Source organism: Corvus hawaiiensis, chromosome 7 (genome assembly GCF_020740725.1).
Source record: "Corvus hawaiiensis isolate bCorHaw1 chromosome 7, bCorHaw1.pri.cur, whole genome shotgun sequence".
Classification (NCBI taxonomy): domain Eukaryota; kingdom Metazoa; phylum Chordata; class Aves; order Passeriformes; family Corvidae; genus Corvus; species Corvus hawaiiensis.
This window is the reverse complement of record NC_063219.1, coordinates 17,302,586-17,320,563: the sequence shown is the minus strand read 5'-3', so window position 1 is coordinate 17,320,563 and position 17,978 is coordinate 17,302,586. Positions and strand designations below refer to the sequence as shown.

At 38.3% G+C, this 17,978-nt stretch overlaps 1 protein-coding gene across 12 annotated transcripts in view; it reads right to left on the bottom strand.

Moving 5' to 3' along the window:
• The window catches only part of TTN (titin), a 245,176-nt gene that overhangs the window by 45,831 nt on the left and 181,367 nt on the right, over positions 1–17,978 (bottom strand). For all 12 annotated transcript variants that reach the window (XM_048308565.1, XM_048308553.1, XM_048308560.1 and 9 more), the window contains 30 exons: positions 17,600–17,902; positions 17,200–17,481; positions 16,442–16,741; positions 16,049–16,351; positions 15,628–15,936; positions 15,262–15,543; positions 14,733–15,032; positions 14,299–14,592; positions 11,236–14,202; positions 10,815–11,135; positions 10,423–10,707; positions 9,916–10,215; positions 9,295–9,597; positions 7,950–8,225; positions 7,535–7,834; positions 7,142–7,444; positions 6,605–6,904; positions 6,190–6,477; positions 5,801–6,097; positions 5,409–5,711; positions 5,011–5,316; positions 3,955–4,242; positions 3,561–3,851; positions 3,179–3,466; positions 2,422–3,012; positions 2,225–2,329; positions 1,535–1,732; positions 1,154–1,450; positions 447–1,034; positions 51–353 (listed from right to left, as the gene is read on the bottom strand). In XM_048308565.1, coding sequence (XP_048164522.1) covers positions 51–353; positions 447–1,034; positions 1,154–1,450; positions 1,535–1,732; positions 2,225–2,329; positions 2,422–3,012; positions 3,179–3,466; positions 3,561–3,851; positions 3,955–4,242; positions 5,011–5,316; positions 5,409–5,711; positions 5,801–6,097; positions 6,190–6,477; positions 6,605–6,904; positions 7,142–7,444; positions 7,535–7,834; positions 7,950–8,225; positions 9,295–9,597; positions 9,916–10,215; positions 10,423–10,707; positions 10,815–11,135; positions 11,236–14,202; positions 14,299–14,592; positions 14,733–15,032; positions 15,262–15,543; positions 15,628–15,936; positions 16,049–16,351; positions 16,442–16,741; positions 17,200–17,481; positions 17,600–17,902 — 11,871 coding nt within the window. The remainder of the gene's footprint in view (positions 1–50; positions 354–446; positions 1,035–1,153; positions 1,451–1,534; positions 1,733–2,224; positions 2,330–2,421; positions 3,013–3,178; positions 3,467–3,560; positions 3,852–3,954; positions 4,243–5,010; positions 5,317–5,408; positions 5,712–5,800; positions 6,098–6,189; positions 6,478–6,604; positions 6,905–7,141; positions 7,445–7,534; positions 7,835–7,949; positions 8,226–9,294; positions 9,598–9,915; positions 10,216–10,422; positions 10,708–10,814; positions 11,136–11,235; positions 14,203–14,298; positions 14,593–14,732; positions 15,033–15,261; positions 15,544–15,627; positions 15,937–16,048; positions 16,352–16,441; positions 16,742–17,199; positions 17,482–17,599; positions 17,903–17,978) is intronic.

The following is a 17,978-nucleotide window of genomic DNA, read 5'->3' as shown; positions in this document are numbered from 1 at the left end:
TGCTCCCTGCCCATCCCACCCACCCCAAAAAGAAAAAGCATGATACTGACAAGCAACATCTTTGCAAAGGACTGAGTTTGAAGTATCGCTTGGTGGTCCAACTCCAGCTCTATTTTCTGCACTGACACGGAATTCATATTCATTTCCTTCCAGAAGACCAGTTACTTTGCATCTAAGATCTGAAACTGGTTTCTTTGTTGCTCTGACCCATCTTAAACCTTTCTTTTCTCTTCGCTCCACATGGTAACCTGTGATTTCACTTCCACCATCATCGACTGGCCTTTTCCAGGTAACTGTGACAGTATTTTTAGTCACATTTGTTACTTCTGGTTTTCCAGGAGGACCTGGAGGACCTGTTCAGGCAGAAAAAAGTATAGTTAAACCAAAAATCAAGTCTTTAAAAATTAATAAAACCACATTGGAATCTCTTAGCTTGTACTACTTACCAAATCTATCCACCATTTTAACTGGTTCTGATTGTACTGGTTCACCCTTGCCATACTGATTTACTGCTGAGACACGGAAAACATATTCATTTCCTTGAATGAGCTTGCTAACAACATGCCTACAGCTCTCAATGTTTTCAGCAACCAATGTCCAGAGCAGTCGACTAGTTTCTCTCTTTTCAAGAACATATGATTTCACTGGTGATCCACCATCTTCTTCAGGAGGTGTCCATGTAAGAGTCGCTTTTTCTGCTGAAACATTGCTGATCTCAATAGGCCCTGGAGGTCCTGGAATATCTAAAACTTTCACATGTACACTCTCCTGCTTAGTGCCAAAAGGATTGGTTGCAGTGATTGTGTATTCTCCAGAATCTTTTCTGGCTGCATATTTGACACTTAGAGTAGAAGAAGTTGGTTTGGTTTCAATGTGCACAAGCTCTGAAGGTCTAAAATCTTTTCCAGCTTTTGACCATGCAGAAGTTGGAGGTGGCTTGCCACGGATACTAATAGCAGACAGTGTGATGGTTTCCCCTGCTTTTACTGTTAAACCTTCCTTCAAAGTAGGATCCAGAACAATGCTTGGTGCCTCTGTCAAAACAAAGACAAAAAATACTGATTGTTACAACAAGAACACAGGGATAAGAAACAAAAGTGATTTGATATTAATTATTCAATAAAATTCTACCTTTTCAATGCCATCTACATACCATACTCATCCTTGCATATTATGGTTCCTGTGGATTCAGATGGAGGACTGATAGCTCCAGCGGTGTTCTTTGCTCTAATTCTGAACTCATATTTGCAGCCTTCAGTAAGGTCAGTTACAGTAAATGCACAGTCTGGAACATTCACATGATTAGCTTTTGTCCAAGTCTTTTTGGGTAAATCACGCTTTTCAACAATATAGCCAGTTAACTTATGTCCACCATCATATTTTGGTTCTGTCCAAATGAGTGTTACTGAGTTCCTGGTTACATTGATAACTTCAGGTTTCCCAGGAGGATCTAGAAGAAAAAATAACAAACAGCAGTCAAACAAAAGCTATTTCAAATTTCAGAATCTTCCTTTTTATTCTCCTGATGACTTACCAATAGGATCAAGTGCCACAACTGGCTCAGATGGAAGACTTGGTTTACCTACTCCAGCCATATTGATTGCCATTACTCTGAATTCATATTCCAGACCTTCAGTTAACCCTGTCACTCTGAAATCTTTCATTCTTATTGGAGTTTTATTTGCTCTCTTCCACAGAAGACTATTTCTTTCTTTAACTTCAATGTGATAACCTAGAAGATAAATGATGAGATGAAAATATGGGGGGGGGTTTCTAGAAATCTCAATTTCGCACAGCACTGTGAAACATCCTACTGCCCATATTGCACGTTGCATACACTGTGCAAGAGGAGCACTGAAAACCAGATTAAGAAATGGATGTGAACATACACAACAGATGTATGTAATTGCAATGATGAGATGTTCATAAATGCAAATCGCTAATTTTATAGACCCAAGTATTGCCACATACAGGTGAGTTTGGCTTTATTTCTTTACATTTTTCGGTTCTGAGCAAAGATATTGTTTCTCAGTTAGTATTTTCCCAACATTTGAGTTATTTCTTAGGAAGTAAACCAGTAAAATCAGTCAATTAATTAGTCAATCAATCAATCAGTCAATCAATCACTTAATTTAGTGCATAAACACCTGTTACATTCATCTTACTTTTTGACAGAGAGAAAGAACTATTAACTGAAATACTAGGGAGGTTTTGGGGGATGTACCTGTGATTGGTGAACCTCCAGTTCTTCTGGGATCAGTCCAAGTCAAAGCTACAGAGTCATGCCGAACAGCAACAATATTGGGAGGTGGAGGAGCATCTGGGACATCTAAACAATATTGAAAAAATGCAGTAATGTTAAAAATTATTATCACCTCTAAAATATTTTTTTAGATTTCAAAAATTATAATGGATACTTACCAAATGGATGTTTTGCAATGATAGGCTCTGATTTAAGACCTTCCCCTACTCCATACTTATTCTCAGCCCTGATCCTGAATGTATATTCATTTCCTTCATGAAGTCTCGTAACTCTAAATGTGGTTTTCTGGACTGCAGAGGCACAAGTTACCCACTTATTGTTTACATTATCTCTCTTCTCTAGAACATAGTTAGTGATTTCTGAACCACCGTCATCTTTTGGAGGGCCCCACTTTAAGGTTATGGCATCGGCTGTGACTTCTTCAAATTTCACCGGACCTCTTGGTATGCCAGGTTTACCAACAACTTTCACAGAAATAGTGCCTTCCTTGCTGCCAGCAACATTCTTCAGAGTTATTGTGTATTTCCCAGCATCAGCTTTCTGGCAGTCATGTACTACAAGAGTGGTGTTAACTGCTGTAGATTCAAATGCAACTCTTCCACTCTCAGTAATTGCCTGGTCTTCATCCTTCTTCCAAGTTACGGTTGGGACAGGCTTGCCTTTCATAGGGATTTTAAGACGGAAATTGCTACCTTCTTTAGCTGTATAGCACAAATCAGGTAGATCTCTTAAGTCAAGTTCAGGTGCCACTGTAAAAAATGAAGGAAACCAGTTATTCCACTATGCATAAACTCTGTTGTAAAATGAAGATGCTGTTTTAAAGGTGTCTTATTTCTATATGTACATAGTAATGATAGTATGCATAAAATACAATTTGGGTAAGTAAAGCATTGAATTAATGATCTTGCTTCTCACCAACATCATCTCTTGCTACAATTGTGATCTCTGATGGAGTTCCATATCCAGCATCGTTTTGGGCCCTCACTCTGAAAGTGTATTCTTGTCCTTCTTTTAAGTCTCTCATTGAAAAATGGAGGTTCTTTCCCCGCATGACTTCTTGCCATTTATCTTCACCAATCAGGACTTCAACAATATATGCAGAAATACGGCTTCCACCATCACTGATAGGTTTCTTCCATACCAAATTGCATGAGGATTTTGTTACAACTGAAGCTTTTAGATCCACAACTGGCCCAGGTGTTTCTAGAAGGAAGAAAAGCATAGTAAGTGTCCATTCAAGCTAAAAATAAAAATTATTTGAATTAAAAAATAGGTGAAAAGGATTCATTTTTCCTACCAGAAGCTTTGACAGCATCACGAGTTTCACAAGGATCACCAATACCATATTCATTTTCAGCAAAAACTCTGAAGAAGTAAGATTTGCCTTCCTCTAAGTTAGTTATCCTGTAGCTAGTCTTTGGACATTCTGTTGTTACAGTGGACCACGACTTTCTTTCTGCATCACGTTTTTCAACAACATAATTTGTGATTGGACTGCCCCCATCTACTAGAGGAGGTTCCCATGTAATGAAGGCAGAATCTTTAGATGCTTCCTTTACAATCAGGTTAATAGGTGGGCCTGGAGTATCTAGATAAACACAACATCACCATATTTGATTTAGTAACAAAATTTTAAAAACCAGTTAAAAAGTTAACAAATATATTTTAACGGGGAAAGCCCTGAGACTTACCAAGTACTTTTACAACAATGGTGTATGCCTTTTTGCCACAGCTGTTCTCCAGACTGAGGACATATTTTCCAGCATCATATTTATTTACATTTTCACAACGCAGGAAGGTATCAAAATCAGTTGACTTGATGTCTAATCCTTGTCTATCTCTTAGGTTGGCACCCACTTTAGACCATGAAATCTTAGGAGGTGGACGTCCTCTTACTGGCACATAAAGTCTCATTGTGACTCCAGCACGCAACACAAGGACTTTCCTTAGTTCTGCATCAAGTTCTCCTTCAGGTGGAACTGTGTTTAACAGAAAAACCCATGTAATTAAAGCATCATCTTTAAGACTACCATAAAAGTTACTGCGACAAAAACTCCCTTTTTACTGACATTTCACTTGACTAACCCAAATTTTCATGCCCGTGATGATATTAGTGTCCTGACTCCTGTTTGAAGGTGATCTGCAAATATGCAATTTTTTTGCACTGATTTCACATCCTTTTCTTTTTCTGCCTTTTCCACCATTTATGTTAGAAAGGCTCCTAGTTTCTCTAGAATTCAAAGGAGTTTCAGAGCCTCCTGGACTCTACTGCTTTTCTTCAAAAAATACAGTTTTGTGAAGCAATGCTTTTCTACATACAGCAAAACGCATACAAAAGCCAGCATGTCTCTTAAGAAGTGTCATATAATCAATCACACAGCTGCTTAGAATAGTAATCTTGGCTTCAAATTATTTAGAAGATATGAAGTTGACTGAAAGTTTTAAGAAAAATGAGAGATCTGAAAATTCTAATTTTAGGATTAGAAAAAGAAAAAAATCTTGACTATCCAGTGGGAGGCAGAAGGCTATAAAGCACACAAATGAAAAAGGCAGACACCGGCCAAATTCTATTCTGTTCCTAACTGCCCTGTTTTCTTCCAAATTAGCCACTGTTAGCCCACATTTTTTGACTAAAAACATGTTCCAAATTAATCTGCGCCTGTGACCTGTGACAAAGTGTGTCTTTGAAACTCATCCCATAAATTGAAGCAAAAGTCAACAAGGCCGTTTGTTTTCAGTGAACATACTTAAAATGTCTTTGGCAGTGTGTTTATCAGGAACATCACTAGGATCGCTGTATCCAATCTTATTGACAGCATAAACACGGAACTGGTACTCTGTATCTTCCATCAGCCCTGTTACCACAAATTGTGTAGCCTGTAAATTCTTGGGTAGATTGCATCTGACCCAGTTGTCTGTGTCAGCTCTTTTTGATTCCACTAGATAACCAATAATAGGGCTTCCTCCATCATATGCTGGTTTGCTCCATGACAGGCTTATTGAATTGCGTGTAGTATCAACCACTTTTGGGAAAGCAGGTGGGCCAGGAGGATCTGGGAATTAAAATAACATTAAGTTAGCATACTAAATGCTGCATGATGCATTTGGAAATAATAACAGAAAGTATCTGAGACTTTTAGCTTACATTGAGGATCACGAGCATACACTGCTTTTGATGGTGCACTAGGCTTGCCAGGTCCAGCCTTATTCAATGCTATCACCCGGAACTCGTATTCTGTTCCTTCTTGGAGTCCAGTAGCTTTAACCGTTCTCTCAATGACAGGCTTTCTGGTAACTTTTGTCCAGTTAAGAGCCTTCGTTTCACGCTTCTCCAGTATATAACCAGTTATTGGGGATCCACCATCACTAGCTGGTGGCTTCCAGCTAACAGTCATAAAGTCTTTTGTTACATTGCTAATTACTGGTGGATCACAAGGTCCAGGTACATCTGTGGAGATTTATTTGAAAATTATGTTCACATTCTTAGGTGTAGACAAAAATCCAGTGACTAATGAAACTATTCCACAAAGCACTTACCATATGGATTCTTAGCAACTGCTGGTTCAGTTAAGATGGGGTCTCCAACACCATATTTGTTTTCAGCACAAATGCGGAACTGATACTCATGTCCTTCTATTAGTTTCTCCACTGTGCAGCTTGTAATGGGTACATTGGCACTGACTTGGGCCCAGTTAGGTCTGCTTGTTTCACGCTTGTCTACAATGTAGTTAGTAATTTCTGAACCTCCATCTTCCAGAGGAGGCTCCCAAGAAAGCATCGCACGATCTGCATACATATGTTTGATTTTGACAGAGGCTGGTGGGCCAGGCTTATCTAGGACAATAAACATCGCATTGTTATAGTTCCATCTCTTGCTATATCATTTAATTAGAAATTTATTTATTAATAGACAGTCTTTATCTTACCAAGTACTTTAAGCCTAATGGTTGCTGACTTTGATCCACTTGCATTTTCAGCAGTAATAGTGTAGTCTCCTGTTTGCTTCCTGTTAACACTGAACAACTCAACTGTAGCAAGATTTCTCTTTGTGGTGATCTTAACACCTTCAGATGGCTTTAAAATTTCTCCTTCTTTCTTCCAGGTGATTGCTGGCATTGGTTTGCCATATACGTTTGCCTCCAGACGCACATTAGTTCCAGCTTTTACTGTAAGCTGTGATTGCATAGACAGATCCAACTCTATTCTGGGAGGAACTGAAGGGAAAGAGTCCAAGAGTTAATCAATCTAGTAAGAGATAAATGTCTCATTCTTCACATGAGTGTTAGTTCCCAACATGTACAGACTCTTACCAGAACTATCAAATGCTTTTACATTTCTTACCATTTTCTGGATGAATGGTCACTGGATCAGAAGGTTCAGAAGGTTGGCTAATGTTAACTGCTGTCTTGGCAATTGCTCTAAACTGGTACTGAGCATTTTCTTCCAAACCAGTTGCAGTGTACTCTTCTAGGGGTATTTGATGTGGAGTTGTATTGCACCGAACCCATTTATCACCAGGTAATTTGCAAGCTTCCACAAAGTAGCCAATAAGTTTGCTACCACCATCATGCTTTGGCCTTGTCCATACCAGTGATGCAGTACTCTTAGTGACATCAATAACTTCAGGTTTTCCAGGGGGATCTACGGCAAATAAAAGCATATTAAAGTATATTTTCCCAAAAATGAGTTAACACATTAAAAAATGGCTTTAATATTACTAGATCCTATTCACTGCATACCTAGACAGTGCAATCAGAGTGAAGTCACAGTAAACATGAAAATATAAACAGAAGGGAAAACTAAAGATCAAAATAAGTTGCAGATAAACTGAAAATTATCATAAAACCAGTCTGTTGCAAAGTATTGGTATTGGCTTACCAACTGGTGCTCTTGCTGTGACAAACTCAGTTGGTTTACTAGGTTTACTTGCTCCAGCTCTGTTCAAAGCATAAATTCTGAAAGCATACTCAAGACCTTCGATGAGGCCCACACAAGGGTATTCTGTGGAGCGCACAGCTGTGTCGTTAGCTTTCACCCACAGCAAACTGTTCCTTTCTTTGCGCTCAATGAGATAACCAGTAATTGGACTGCCTCCATCGCTGTCTGGTTTATCCCAAGCAACAAAAATGCAGTCCTTATTGACCTTGGTAATACGTGCATTCTTTGGTTCACTGGGAACATCTAGAAAGAAATACAAAGATAGATATCAATTGTATGTTTTCTTACTAGAACGATTAAATAGAGAAATGCTGCTATCAAAAACTGGCATACCAAATGGGAACCTTGCGATCATCTTGCCAGAAGGAAGTGGCTCAGAAATCCCAAAACGATTTTCAGCACGAACACGGAACATATACTCCTCTCCAGGAATCAGTTTTCCAATTCTGCAGCTTGTCTTTGTGACAGAAGATAAAGCTGTTACCCAGTCTCCTCGGCTTACATCACATTTCTCAACTACATAGTTTGTAATGTTGCTGCCACCATCTTCAAGAGGTATATGCCATGAAAGAGTGCAAGCATCAGCATCTATTTCAGAAATATCAAATGGAGGCTGTGGCGGACCTGGTTTATCTGCACAAAACAAGTATATTAAGAAAAAAGGGATGAAAGAAGATTACAACCACTAGAATATACTAAAACCAGCTTAATATAAAGCTGGACTGAAAAACAACCAAATGGAACATACCCATGACTGTCACTCTGATTTTCTGACTATCAGTACCAGAGCTATTTTCTGCAGTAAGAGTGTAAAAATCAGTATCTTTTCTAGTCACATCCTTAATGATAAGAACAGAAGACTTTTCTGCTTTGTGCACAGCAAGGCGACTAGATGTAACTACATCTTGATCTCCTTTCAACCATTTACAGACTGGCTGAGGCTTCCCATATACATGAGCTTCGATTCTCAGTTTCTTTCCAGCTTTAACGTGAACATGATCAGGCATCAGAATCTTAGGTGGGACTGTAAAAAAAAAAATCACACAGAGGCAAATAAATTCCACTTCTGTGACATATTAAATTACTTTTTCTTATTTTTTCATGTGAAACTTCTCTGCTTCTCTCTTAAGTGGAATCACCTGTAGAAATGACTAGAAAATCTTTAATTTAGGTTCCTCTTATGGACAACTTCAGTTTCTGCAGGTGACAATATCCATTTCAGTCTTACTTTTACATTATTGTACAGTTTATAAGAAAATATTTATGAATTTGGATTGCCTTCACACACATTTATGTAGAAATTTTTGCACTATTAATGCATGAAATATAAATCCTCTTTTTATCTGAAACCAATAAGCAAAATCACTTATTGCTGACTTTCTACAAGACAAACATGAAGGAGAAGAAAACTGAAGTTGTCACTGAGATAAACTTGCTTGCACAGTTAATCTTTCTGTATCCTTGAATTATTTTTCTCCTACTTCTTCTTTTGCACAAAATAAATTTTTTTTTCCAAAAGAAACCTGACAGTATGTTTGGTGTACTTCCTTCCACCAGCTAGTTTTTGTTCTCCTGTTTCTGTACTTCTCTCTTTCTCTTCACATGTCCCAAATTAAGAAGATTCTACTCATCTTGCCCTTTCCCTACATCTTCATGTGCCTCAAGAACCTTGCCACCTTAAATAGGCCGGCCTGTCCTCCCTGATTTTTGTTTATATCCTCAACCAGCTTTACAATATAAACCACTTATTTTCTCTTATATTAAAACAGCTCCCACTTTCCCATTTATCTCTCAAACTACGAGTCTGACACTTTTTCTCTTGCATTTAAACTTCATTGAAGGTATTTGTTATTTTTCCCTAATTCTTATCTTCTGGTTCCAACTGAAACCATACCTGAAAAATTATTTAATAGTTCTAAATTAGTGGTCAATTCTCACTTTTTTTCTGACCTGTCAAAATATTCAGTACAGTTAATCACAATCCTCCAGATAACTCCATAAAGCAAATGTCTTTCTGTGACTCAAAGAACAGTATATCTCGCTCATTTAATTATTAAAGCAGTATATTAGGTGGTATTTAAATTGTTACTTACTGAGTTGTTCTTTAATTTCATATTCTCCTGCAGCTTCTATTGGCAAGCTTACTCCTACAGCATTTCTAGCTGCCACTCTAAAGTTGTACTTCTTTCCTTCTTTCAGACCAGCTACAACAATGGAGAGATCTTTAACAACTGAATATTCTGTCCAGCGATCTGCTGGTTGATCATGCTCTTTATAGCTAACAATGTATCCGTCAATTTTAGAGCCTCCATCACGAAGTGGTGGCAGCCAGCCTAAAGTAGCACTATTCTTTGTAATTTCAGTAACTTCAAGTTTTCTTGGTGGATCAGGTTCACCTTTCAGGGGAAAAAAGAAAGATGGTAAACATTGAATTTCCAAGATTTTTTTACTCTTGAATATTGGATGTTATCCATGCTAATTCAACAAGGACAATACAGAAATGAGCGAAACTCGTAATAATTTCAAAAGTACTATATTCATTGGTCATATTATTTGAAAGAAACTGACACAGAAATACTTATTTTTATCCTTGAATAGTTAGCTCAATTTAGAAGCATTAACTCAAAAATTGCAAAATCCCACTAAAATTAGAGAAAAACAAACAGAAAATATCCATGAAGGCAAACATAAAATATACATGAAGGCATACTCACTTAGTGGATCTGATGCTAGAACTGGTTTTGGTATGTCACTTGGAACACCAGACCCATATTCATTTACTGCTGTTACTCTAAAGTAATATTCATTTCCAGGTACAAGGTTCGCTATTTGGAAACTAGTTTTCTTTAGTTCTGCTGTGACTGTTGCCCAGGTCTTCCTGTCAGCCTCCCGTTTCTGCAGGATGTAATGAGTCACTGGGCTACCCCCATCATTCTCTGGAGGTGCCCATGAAAGATGGCATGACATCTTGGTAACATCTGAAACCTTGAAGTCTGACACAGGTCCAGGAGTATCTATGAAGAAATTTCAATTTATGTTAGTACTTTCTTCTTTAGTAAGTAAAAATTACAGGGGGCTAAAAGCTTTCTACATGGAGGGAGTTAGTGTTAGGTGATAGAGTTGTGCTCAAAAACTGTCATACCTGGAGGTCATAAATATTCCTGCAAGAAACATTCAAAATAGTTATAAAATTGTCTTGAGGTATTTCTCTCATTACTTACCCAGAACTCTGACGTTCACAAATACAGCCTTTTCTCCAGCTGCATTAACAAGTGTCAATGAATATTTGCCTGAGTCATCACGTGTTGAATTGGGAATGACACAGAAGGCCATAGTGTCAACCAGATCAACTTGTCCTTTTCTGATAACATTATCAATGCCCATTCTCCTCCAGGTGACTTTGGGTGCTGGGCGACCCCTAATAATGGCAAAAAGTCTAATAGGGCATCCTGCTCTGACTATGACTAACTTTCTCATGCTTGCATCCAACTCAATCTCAGGAGGTTCTGAAAGACAAAGAAATAAAATGCAAGGTTTTGCACATGAAATGAAATAAGCCTAAAGCAAATAAAGGTTGTGTGTAAACACCTCAAAAGAGGATGGGAAAACTCACCAAGAATTTCCTTGGGAGACACAGCTTCTTTCAATTCTGCTGGTCGGCCAAGGCCAACCTGGTTTTGGGCAGAAACCCTGAACTCATACAATTGTTTCTCATCCAGGCTGGTAGCTGTGAATTCTGTATGAATAACTTGAGCAGCAACATTACATCGTTTCCATCCTGCTTCAGGATCAGCACCCTCAACTTTTGGTCTCATTTCCACAACATACCCAATAATTGGAGCACCACCATCATACACTGGTTTTCCCCAGCCAAGGGTTAAGGAAGTCTTTGTGCTATCAACCACTCTCAGGTTTGTTGGAGGACCAGGTGGTTCTGCAAGACAGTAAAAATTACAGATTAGAACACAGTGTACAATTTAGCAATCTGTTATGGTAATACTGAAATAATACAGAAAAATTCAATGGTATTTTACCTATTGGGTCTTTGGCTATTACAGGTCTTGATGGCAAGCTTGGTTCTCCAAGTCCGACTTCATTTTCAGCACTGACACGGAACTGGTACTCATGACCAGGGAAGAGATTAGTAACCTTCTTGCGTCTCTCTGGGATTGGCGTTTTAGTAACAGGAACCCATCTTAGTGACCGTTTCTCTTTCTTCTCTAAAATGTATCCTGTAATTGATTTGCCACCATCGTATTCTGGTGGATTCCAAACTACAGTCATCTCTTCTTTGCTAACTCTTGTAACTTCTGGAGGGTCGGGGCGTCCAGGTCTATCATACTTTGTTTTTGCAATAATTGGATGTGTTTCTGTTGGTGGGCCAGTGCCTATTTTATTCTCTGCACGCACTCTGAATATATATTCATTACCTTCAATGAGGCGTGTCACTTTTGCATAGTTTGTAAGGACAGAGGAAGAGTATGTAGACCAAACCATACGTTTGCTTTCACATTTTTCCAGGATGTAGTTCTGTATTTCACAGCCACCATCATCTTCTGGAGGATCCCAAGTAACAGTACATCTATCACTTGAAATGTCAGTGACTTTCAAGTTTCGTACAGGACCTGGTTTATCCAAGACAATAACAGTAGCATATGCTACAAAGCTACCAGCTGCATTAGTTGCAGTAATCACGTATTTCCCACCATCAGTACGCCTTGATTTTGTGAGAACAAACTTAGATGTGTCAGAAGTTGTTTCAATACTGACTCTTGGAGATCTGGTGAGGTCTGTGGCATCTTTGTCTTTTGTCCATACAACTTCAGGCTGTGGTTTTCCTCTGACTCCAGCCTCAATTCTAATTGTGTCACCTGCTTTCACAGTTAGAACCCCACTTAATTTCAAATCTAGCACTGGTTTCTGGAGATCTTCCTTCACGACAACTTCAGCTGTTTTTACCCAGTTACTTTCACCGGCCTCATTCTTGGTTTGAACTCGGAATTGGTAAATTTTATTTTCCACACATTTATCTACCATGTAGTGTGTTTCCTTAATGCTGCCTTTGTGAACTCTTTCCCATTCATCTGAATCTTTCGGTTTTCTCTCAACATGATAACTTAAATTGGGACTTCCACCATCATAATCTGGCCTTCTCCATTTTAGATATACAAATGTCTTTCCTTTCTCTGCAATGTGAAGATTTTCTGGCTCTCCAGGCTTGTCAATAGGATTAATAGCAAGGATAGGAGTCTTGGTCTCAATGCAAGGACCTGGACCTATTTTGTTCTCTGCACAAACTCTGAAGAAGTATTCCCGGTTCTCTATAAGATTTGCCTTTACTAGTCGTTTAGTAATATCAGAGGAGACAATTGACCATCCCCTCTGATTTGGTTGACGGTATTCTACTATGTAATTTGTAATTTCAGAGCCACCATTATCCACTGGACTCTCCCAAGAGATCATACAAGAGTCTTTTGTGACATAGCTTACTTTCAGGTTCTGACATGGTCCAGGTCTGTCAAGTACATTAACAACAGCAAAAGCTTGAGCGTGTCCACAGCTGTTCTTAGCTGCTATTATATATTTGCCATGATCAGATCTTTTGGCTTCTTTCACTTGCAGTTCAACATTAGGTAGATCATGAAGTATTTCAACACGCTTTTCTTGGACTAATACTTTGCCATCTTTAGACCATGTTATTTCAGGATCTGGTCGACCTTTTACTTTACCAGTAATATGTATTGTTTGACCTACTCGGACAGTAATTAAGTCTCGACAGGTCACATCTAGGCTTACTTCTGGAGGAGCAAGAATATCCTTTGCAAGTACAGTTTCTGGTAGTTCTCTTGGTTCTCCCTCTCCCACAATGTTGACAGCTTTTATTCGGAACTTATATTCATTTCCTTCTATTAATCCAGGTACTCTGAAAGCACACTGTCTAATGAGTTCATCCTTATTAATCCTATTCCACTGTGTAGTTCCAGTTTTCTGACATTCCACAATGTATCCCAGAATTGGGCTGCCACCATCCTTGAGGGGCTTTGTCCACACAAGATCAGCTGATTCTTTAGTTTTGTCTTTTAACTTTGGATTTATAGGTGGTCCAGGAGGAGTGATAGGACGTGATGCTTTTATTGGATCAGAGCTTGGAGATGGTTTGCTTAAGCCCACCATGTTTTCTGCAAGAACTCTGAATTCATATGTGTTGCCTTCAAAAAGACCAGTGACTCTGTATTTCATATCAAGTATAGGTGACTTATTGACACGCACCCATTTACCAGATGCTTCCCGACGTTCAAGTATATAACCAGTTATTGGAGTTCCACCATCAGATTTTGGTAGAGTCCAAGACACTGTTGCAGCATTTTCTGTAATATCATAAACAGTTGGTTTACCAGGTGGGGATGGTGGATCAAACATGTATTTAGCAACTGTTGGTTCTGAATCCAGAGGTGCACCAATGCCTATCTTATTTTCAGCACGAACACGGAAAATATATTCACAGCCCTTCTGCAGTCGTGGTACCTTAATTTTTGTGTGACTTGTTCCAGAGCTAACCACTCCCCAGGTTTCTTTCTTTGATTGACGCTTCTCAACAATATAATTAATTATAGGACTCCCACCATCATCTTTAGGAGGACGCCAAGAAATAACCATATATTCCGGTGTTACTTCAAGAATATTAATAGGACCAGTTGGTGGGCCTGGAACATCCAAAACTGTAAGGTGCAGAGCCACAGTTTTGCTGCCAGCTGCATTAGATACTGTGAGTAGATATTCTCCCGTATCTTTTCTTACACAGTCTTTGATAGTAAGCACAGTTGAGTAATTGTCAGTCTCAATCTTGTATTTGCCATCTGGTTTAATTTCAGTGTCATCAGTAACCCATTTTGCTGTGGGAACTGGCACACCTCTCATAATCGCTGGAAGGCGCACTGTGGTGCCAGCCTTAACAACGAGACCTTCAATTAACTTCACATCTAGATCCACAGATGGAGGTACTGAAAATAGAGAAAAATGGAAATTATATTCTCAGGGCAAATGCTTATAGAAAAAGAGAAAGAATCAGTGAAACAACATGAAAAACCAAAAATTACCTAGTTTTTCTTGGCACTCTATTGGTATAGTTGTATCTGGAAGGCTAAGACCAACAATGTTCTGAGCTCTCACACGGAATTTGTATATTTTTCCTTTCTGTAGGCCTGTAACAACACAGTCTAGCATAGGGACTGTCTGGAACTTAGTCCATTCATCTGCACCATCTTCTTGATATTCCACCAAATACCCAGTTATCTCAGCACCACCATCACGATCTGGTCGATTCCAAACAAGGGAAACTTCAGTCTTGTCAACATCTACATGATGCAGATTCTTTGGTGGCCCTGGAGGATCTTTTAAAATACAAAACCAAAATGGTTACTAGGATGAAAACTCTATGGTACCAGTGCATCATGTTCATACCAACAGGACAACCTCAAAATTACCAAATCCCATATGAACAAAACAAATCATATGATTGAAAAACACTTACGCAGTGGATCTATAGCTTTGATAGGTTTAAGCGTTTCCACATATGGACCTCTACCATATTGATTCTCAGCTGCAACTCGGAAGAGATACTGAGTGCCTTCCATGAGATATTTAGCCATATGACTGCGTTTCTTGGAGGATGATGAGATGGCTACCCACTGTGCAGAAGCTACATCTCTCCTCTCCACCACATAGTTGGTAATGACAGAGCCGCCATCATCTTCTGGTTCCATCCAAGTGATATAACAGGAGTCACTTCTAACATCACTGACGTTCAGATTTCTGGGTGGACCAGGCTTATCTAACATTGATAAAAATGGGATCCATTATTTATTTGGCAATCAGCATTTCTTATAAAACTTTGTACATTTCAAGATAAATTATATTATATTTTATATAATTTTTAGTCCTCTTTCTGCTGTGTATTTTTTATAACTTGGTTTATAGATATTATCCAGAAATTCCTTTATTTCTTAATCTCCAATTATAGAGTAAAAAAATGTTGTACAGAAGGAACACAAAAAGATTACCTAAGACCACAACTTTTACTGAAACGGTCTTTGAACCAGCTGGATTTTCAACTGTCAGGGAGTACATTCCACCATCTTCATGGACAGTGTTACGGATTTCAAGTTTACTGCCAACTCCTGTAACCTCAATATCAGCTTTGGGTGACACCTCATGATCTTCTTTCTTCCAAGTAACTTTTGGGAATGGAACACCCTTAATAACAGCACTAAGTCTCAGGGTATCTCCAGCTTTTACATGCTGTTCTCGGGCCATATTAGCATCAAGTATTAACTCAGGAGGTTCTGGAATGAAAAACATAAGTTTTTACAAAATGAGGAAAAAAAAGTCTGTTCTTAGGTAAACTTATCTGATTTTATTAAACTCACCAAGCCTGTCCTTTACTTCCACCGGATCAGGAACATGCGCTGGATCAGATTCGCCTGCTGCATTGACTGCCTTGACCCTGAATTTATACGTTAATCCCTCAGTAAGACCAGTGACTTTGTAGTTTGTTTCAGGACAAGAATCTGCTGTAAGATTAGCCTGTTTCCACTCTTCATCTCCAACTTTCTGATACTCTATAAGATAGCCAATTATCTTGCTATTTCCATCATGGCGAGGTGGTTGCCAAGATAAATCAACTGAATTTTTAGTTTTATCTACTGCTTCTGGATTAACCGGTGGACTTGGTTTTGCTGTTAAAAAAGCAAAAAAATGAAACGGGAGAAAAAAAACCTATTAGAATAATTTTCTAACTGAAACTGAGTGCATTAAAATTTCAATGACAAATGAAATGTGATACTTTACCGATTGGATCTCTAGCAAAAATTGGCTTTGATGGTGGACTAGGATCACCAACGCCAATTTCATTTTCTGCTGAAACACGGAATTCATATTGACAGCCTTCAAGGAGATCAGGTACTTTGAACTTTGTACCGGGGAAAATTGGGTCTTTGGTAACTTTGACCCATCTTGTAGCCATTGTTTCCTTCTTTTCTACAATATAGTTTGTTATTGGCTTGCCTCCATCATATGGCTTGTTCCAAACCACTACTGCAGAATCTTTGGTTATATCCTTAATGATTGGTTGCTCAGGTGCATCAGGAACACCTGGGGTGAGGAGAAAAAAAAGAGTGTATGAGCATTACAAACAGAATAAAGATTGGAGTATCCAAATATAATTGCAAATGAAAAACTTACGGAAACGGTCCTTGGCTTTCATCTCATCAGAGATGAGAGGATCACTTATGCCATAAAGATTTTCAGCATAAATTCGAATTTGGTATTCTCTTCCTTCAAGCAGCTTGGGAATTTTGCATGTTGTCTTCACTGTGGCAGAGGTAACTGGCATCCACACGTCTTTGTGTGCATCCTTCTTCTCAATTATGTAATTTGTAATTTCACTGCCTCCATCATCTAACGGAGGTTTCCAGGAAACTACCATATGATCTTTAAAGACTTCATCAAATATAACTGGGCCTACTGGAGGTGATGGGCGATCTGTTTAAGAAAAAATAAACCATACTCATGCTTTTTTATGAACTTCACAAAACAACTTAGATTAAACAGTGTCAATACAGTAAATATAGCATAAAATTAGAAACCTGACATCATAGTTACAATAAGGCATCAAGACTTCAGGGCTATTCCTATTTGTTTGACATACTGGAATTAATTCCTTACTACTCATAACGTATTTGGTGATTAACATTTTCTACAGTGTTGACATTCTCTAAATGCATGTAGAGACATTAAATTAATAATAAACTAATGGATAAACTAATCCAGAGTTAAATATGTGCTCAGAATTAATAAATAGCTTTTTAGTATAATTGAGAATGAAGTAAATCAAATTATTGTAATAAAGAACACATTTCAATACTTAAATTTTATAAAATGCAATGAATTCTAATCACAAATAAAAATCCCAGACCATATTGTTATTCAGTAAAACCTACCAACAACATTAACTTGACAATATCCTTTTCTTGATCCTGTGCTGTTCTCTACAGTAACACAATATTTGCCTGTGTCTTCGCGGACAGATTTTAGTACTCCCAAACAAAGAGTTGTAGGAGTTGTCTTGATCTTTATTCGGTCATCTTCTTTCACAACAATATCATCCTTTAGCCAAGTAACCTTTGGTGCAGGCTTGCCTGAGTAACGTCCAGTCAAGCTGAAAGCTTCACCAACTCGGACAATAAGTTTGTCTCTAAAGTCAAGGTCAAGTGTGGGAGGAGCTGAAAGACAATATTAAAATACGCAACGCCCACAAATGTCAGCAATATTAATACAAAAAAGTAAGGAATCAGTATAAGTAATTACTATTTTAAAAAGAAATATGTAAAAGAAACGTACCAATTTCATCCTTGCACGTGATTGGTTTAGTGCAAAATGATGGCTTGCCTTGCCCTACAATATTGCAAGCACTCACACGATACTCATAGGTGTCACCCTCTTTCAAGCCTTCTACAGTGAATTTCCTATCAAGCATTTTCTCCTTTGTAACTTTGTGGAATTTGTCTTTTCCAATGAGACGGCTCTCTAGAACGTACATGGTGATATCTGAGCCTCCATTATATTTTGGAGGGTTCCAAGTTAGTGTAACAGAGTTCTTGGTGACTGCTTTTACTTCCAGGTCTTCTGGACGGTCAGGAACAGCTGAGAATAAAGTAAAAATAAGGTAGATTCATTTCTCTGCACATTCAGAATCTTCTTGTGTATTAATCTCATATGA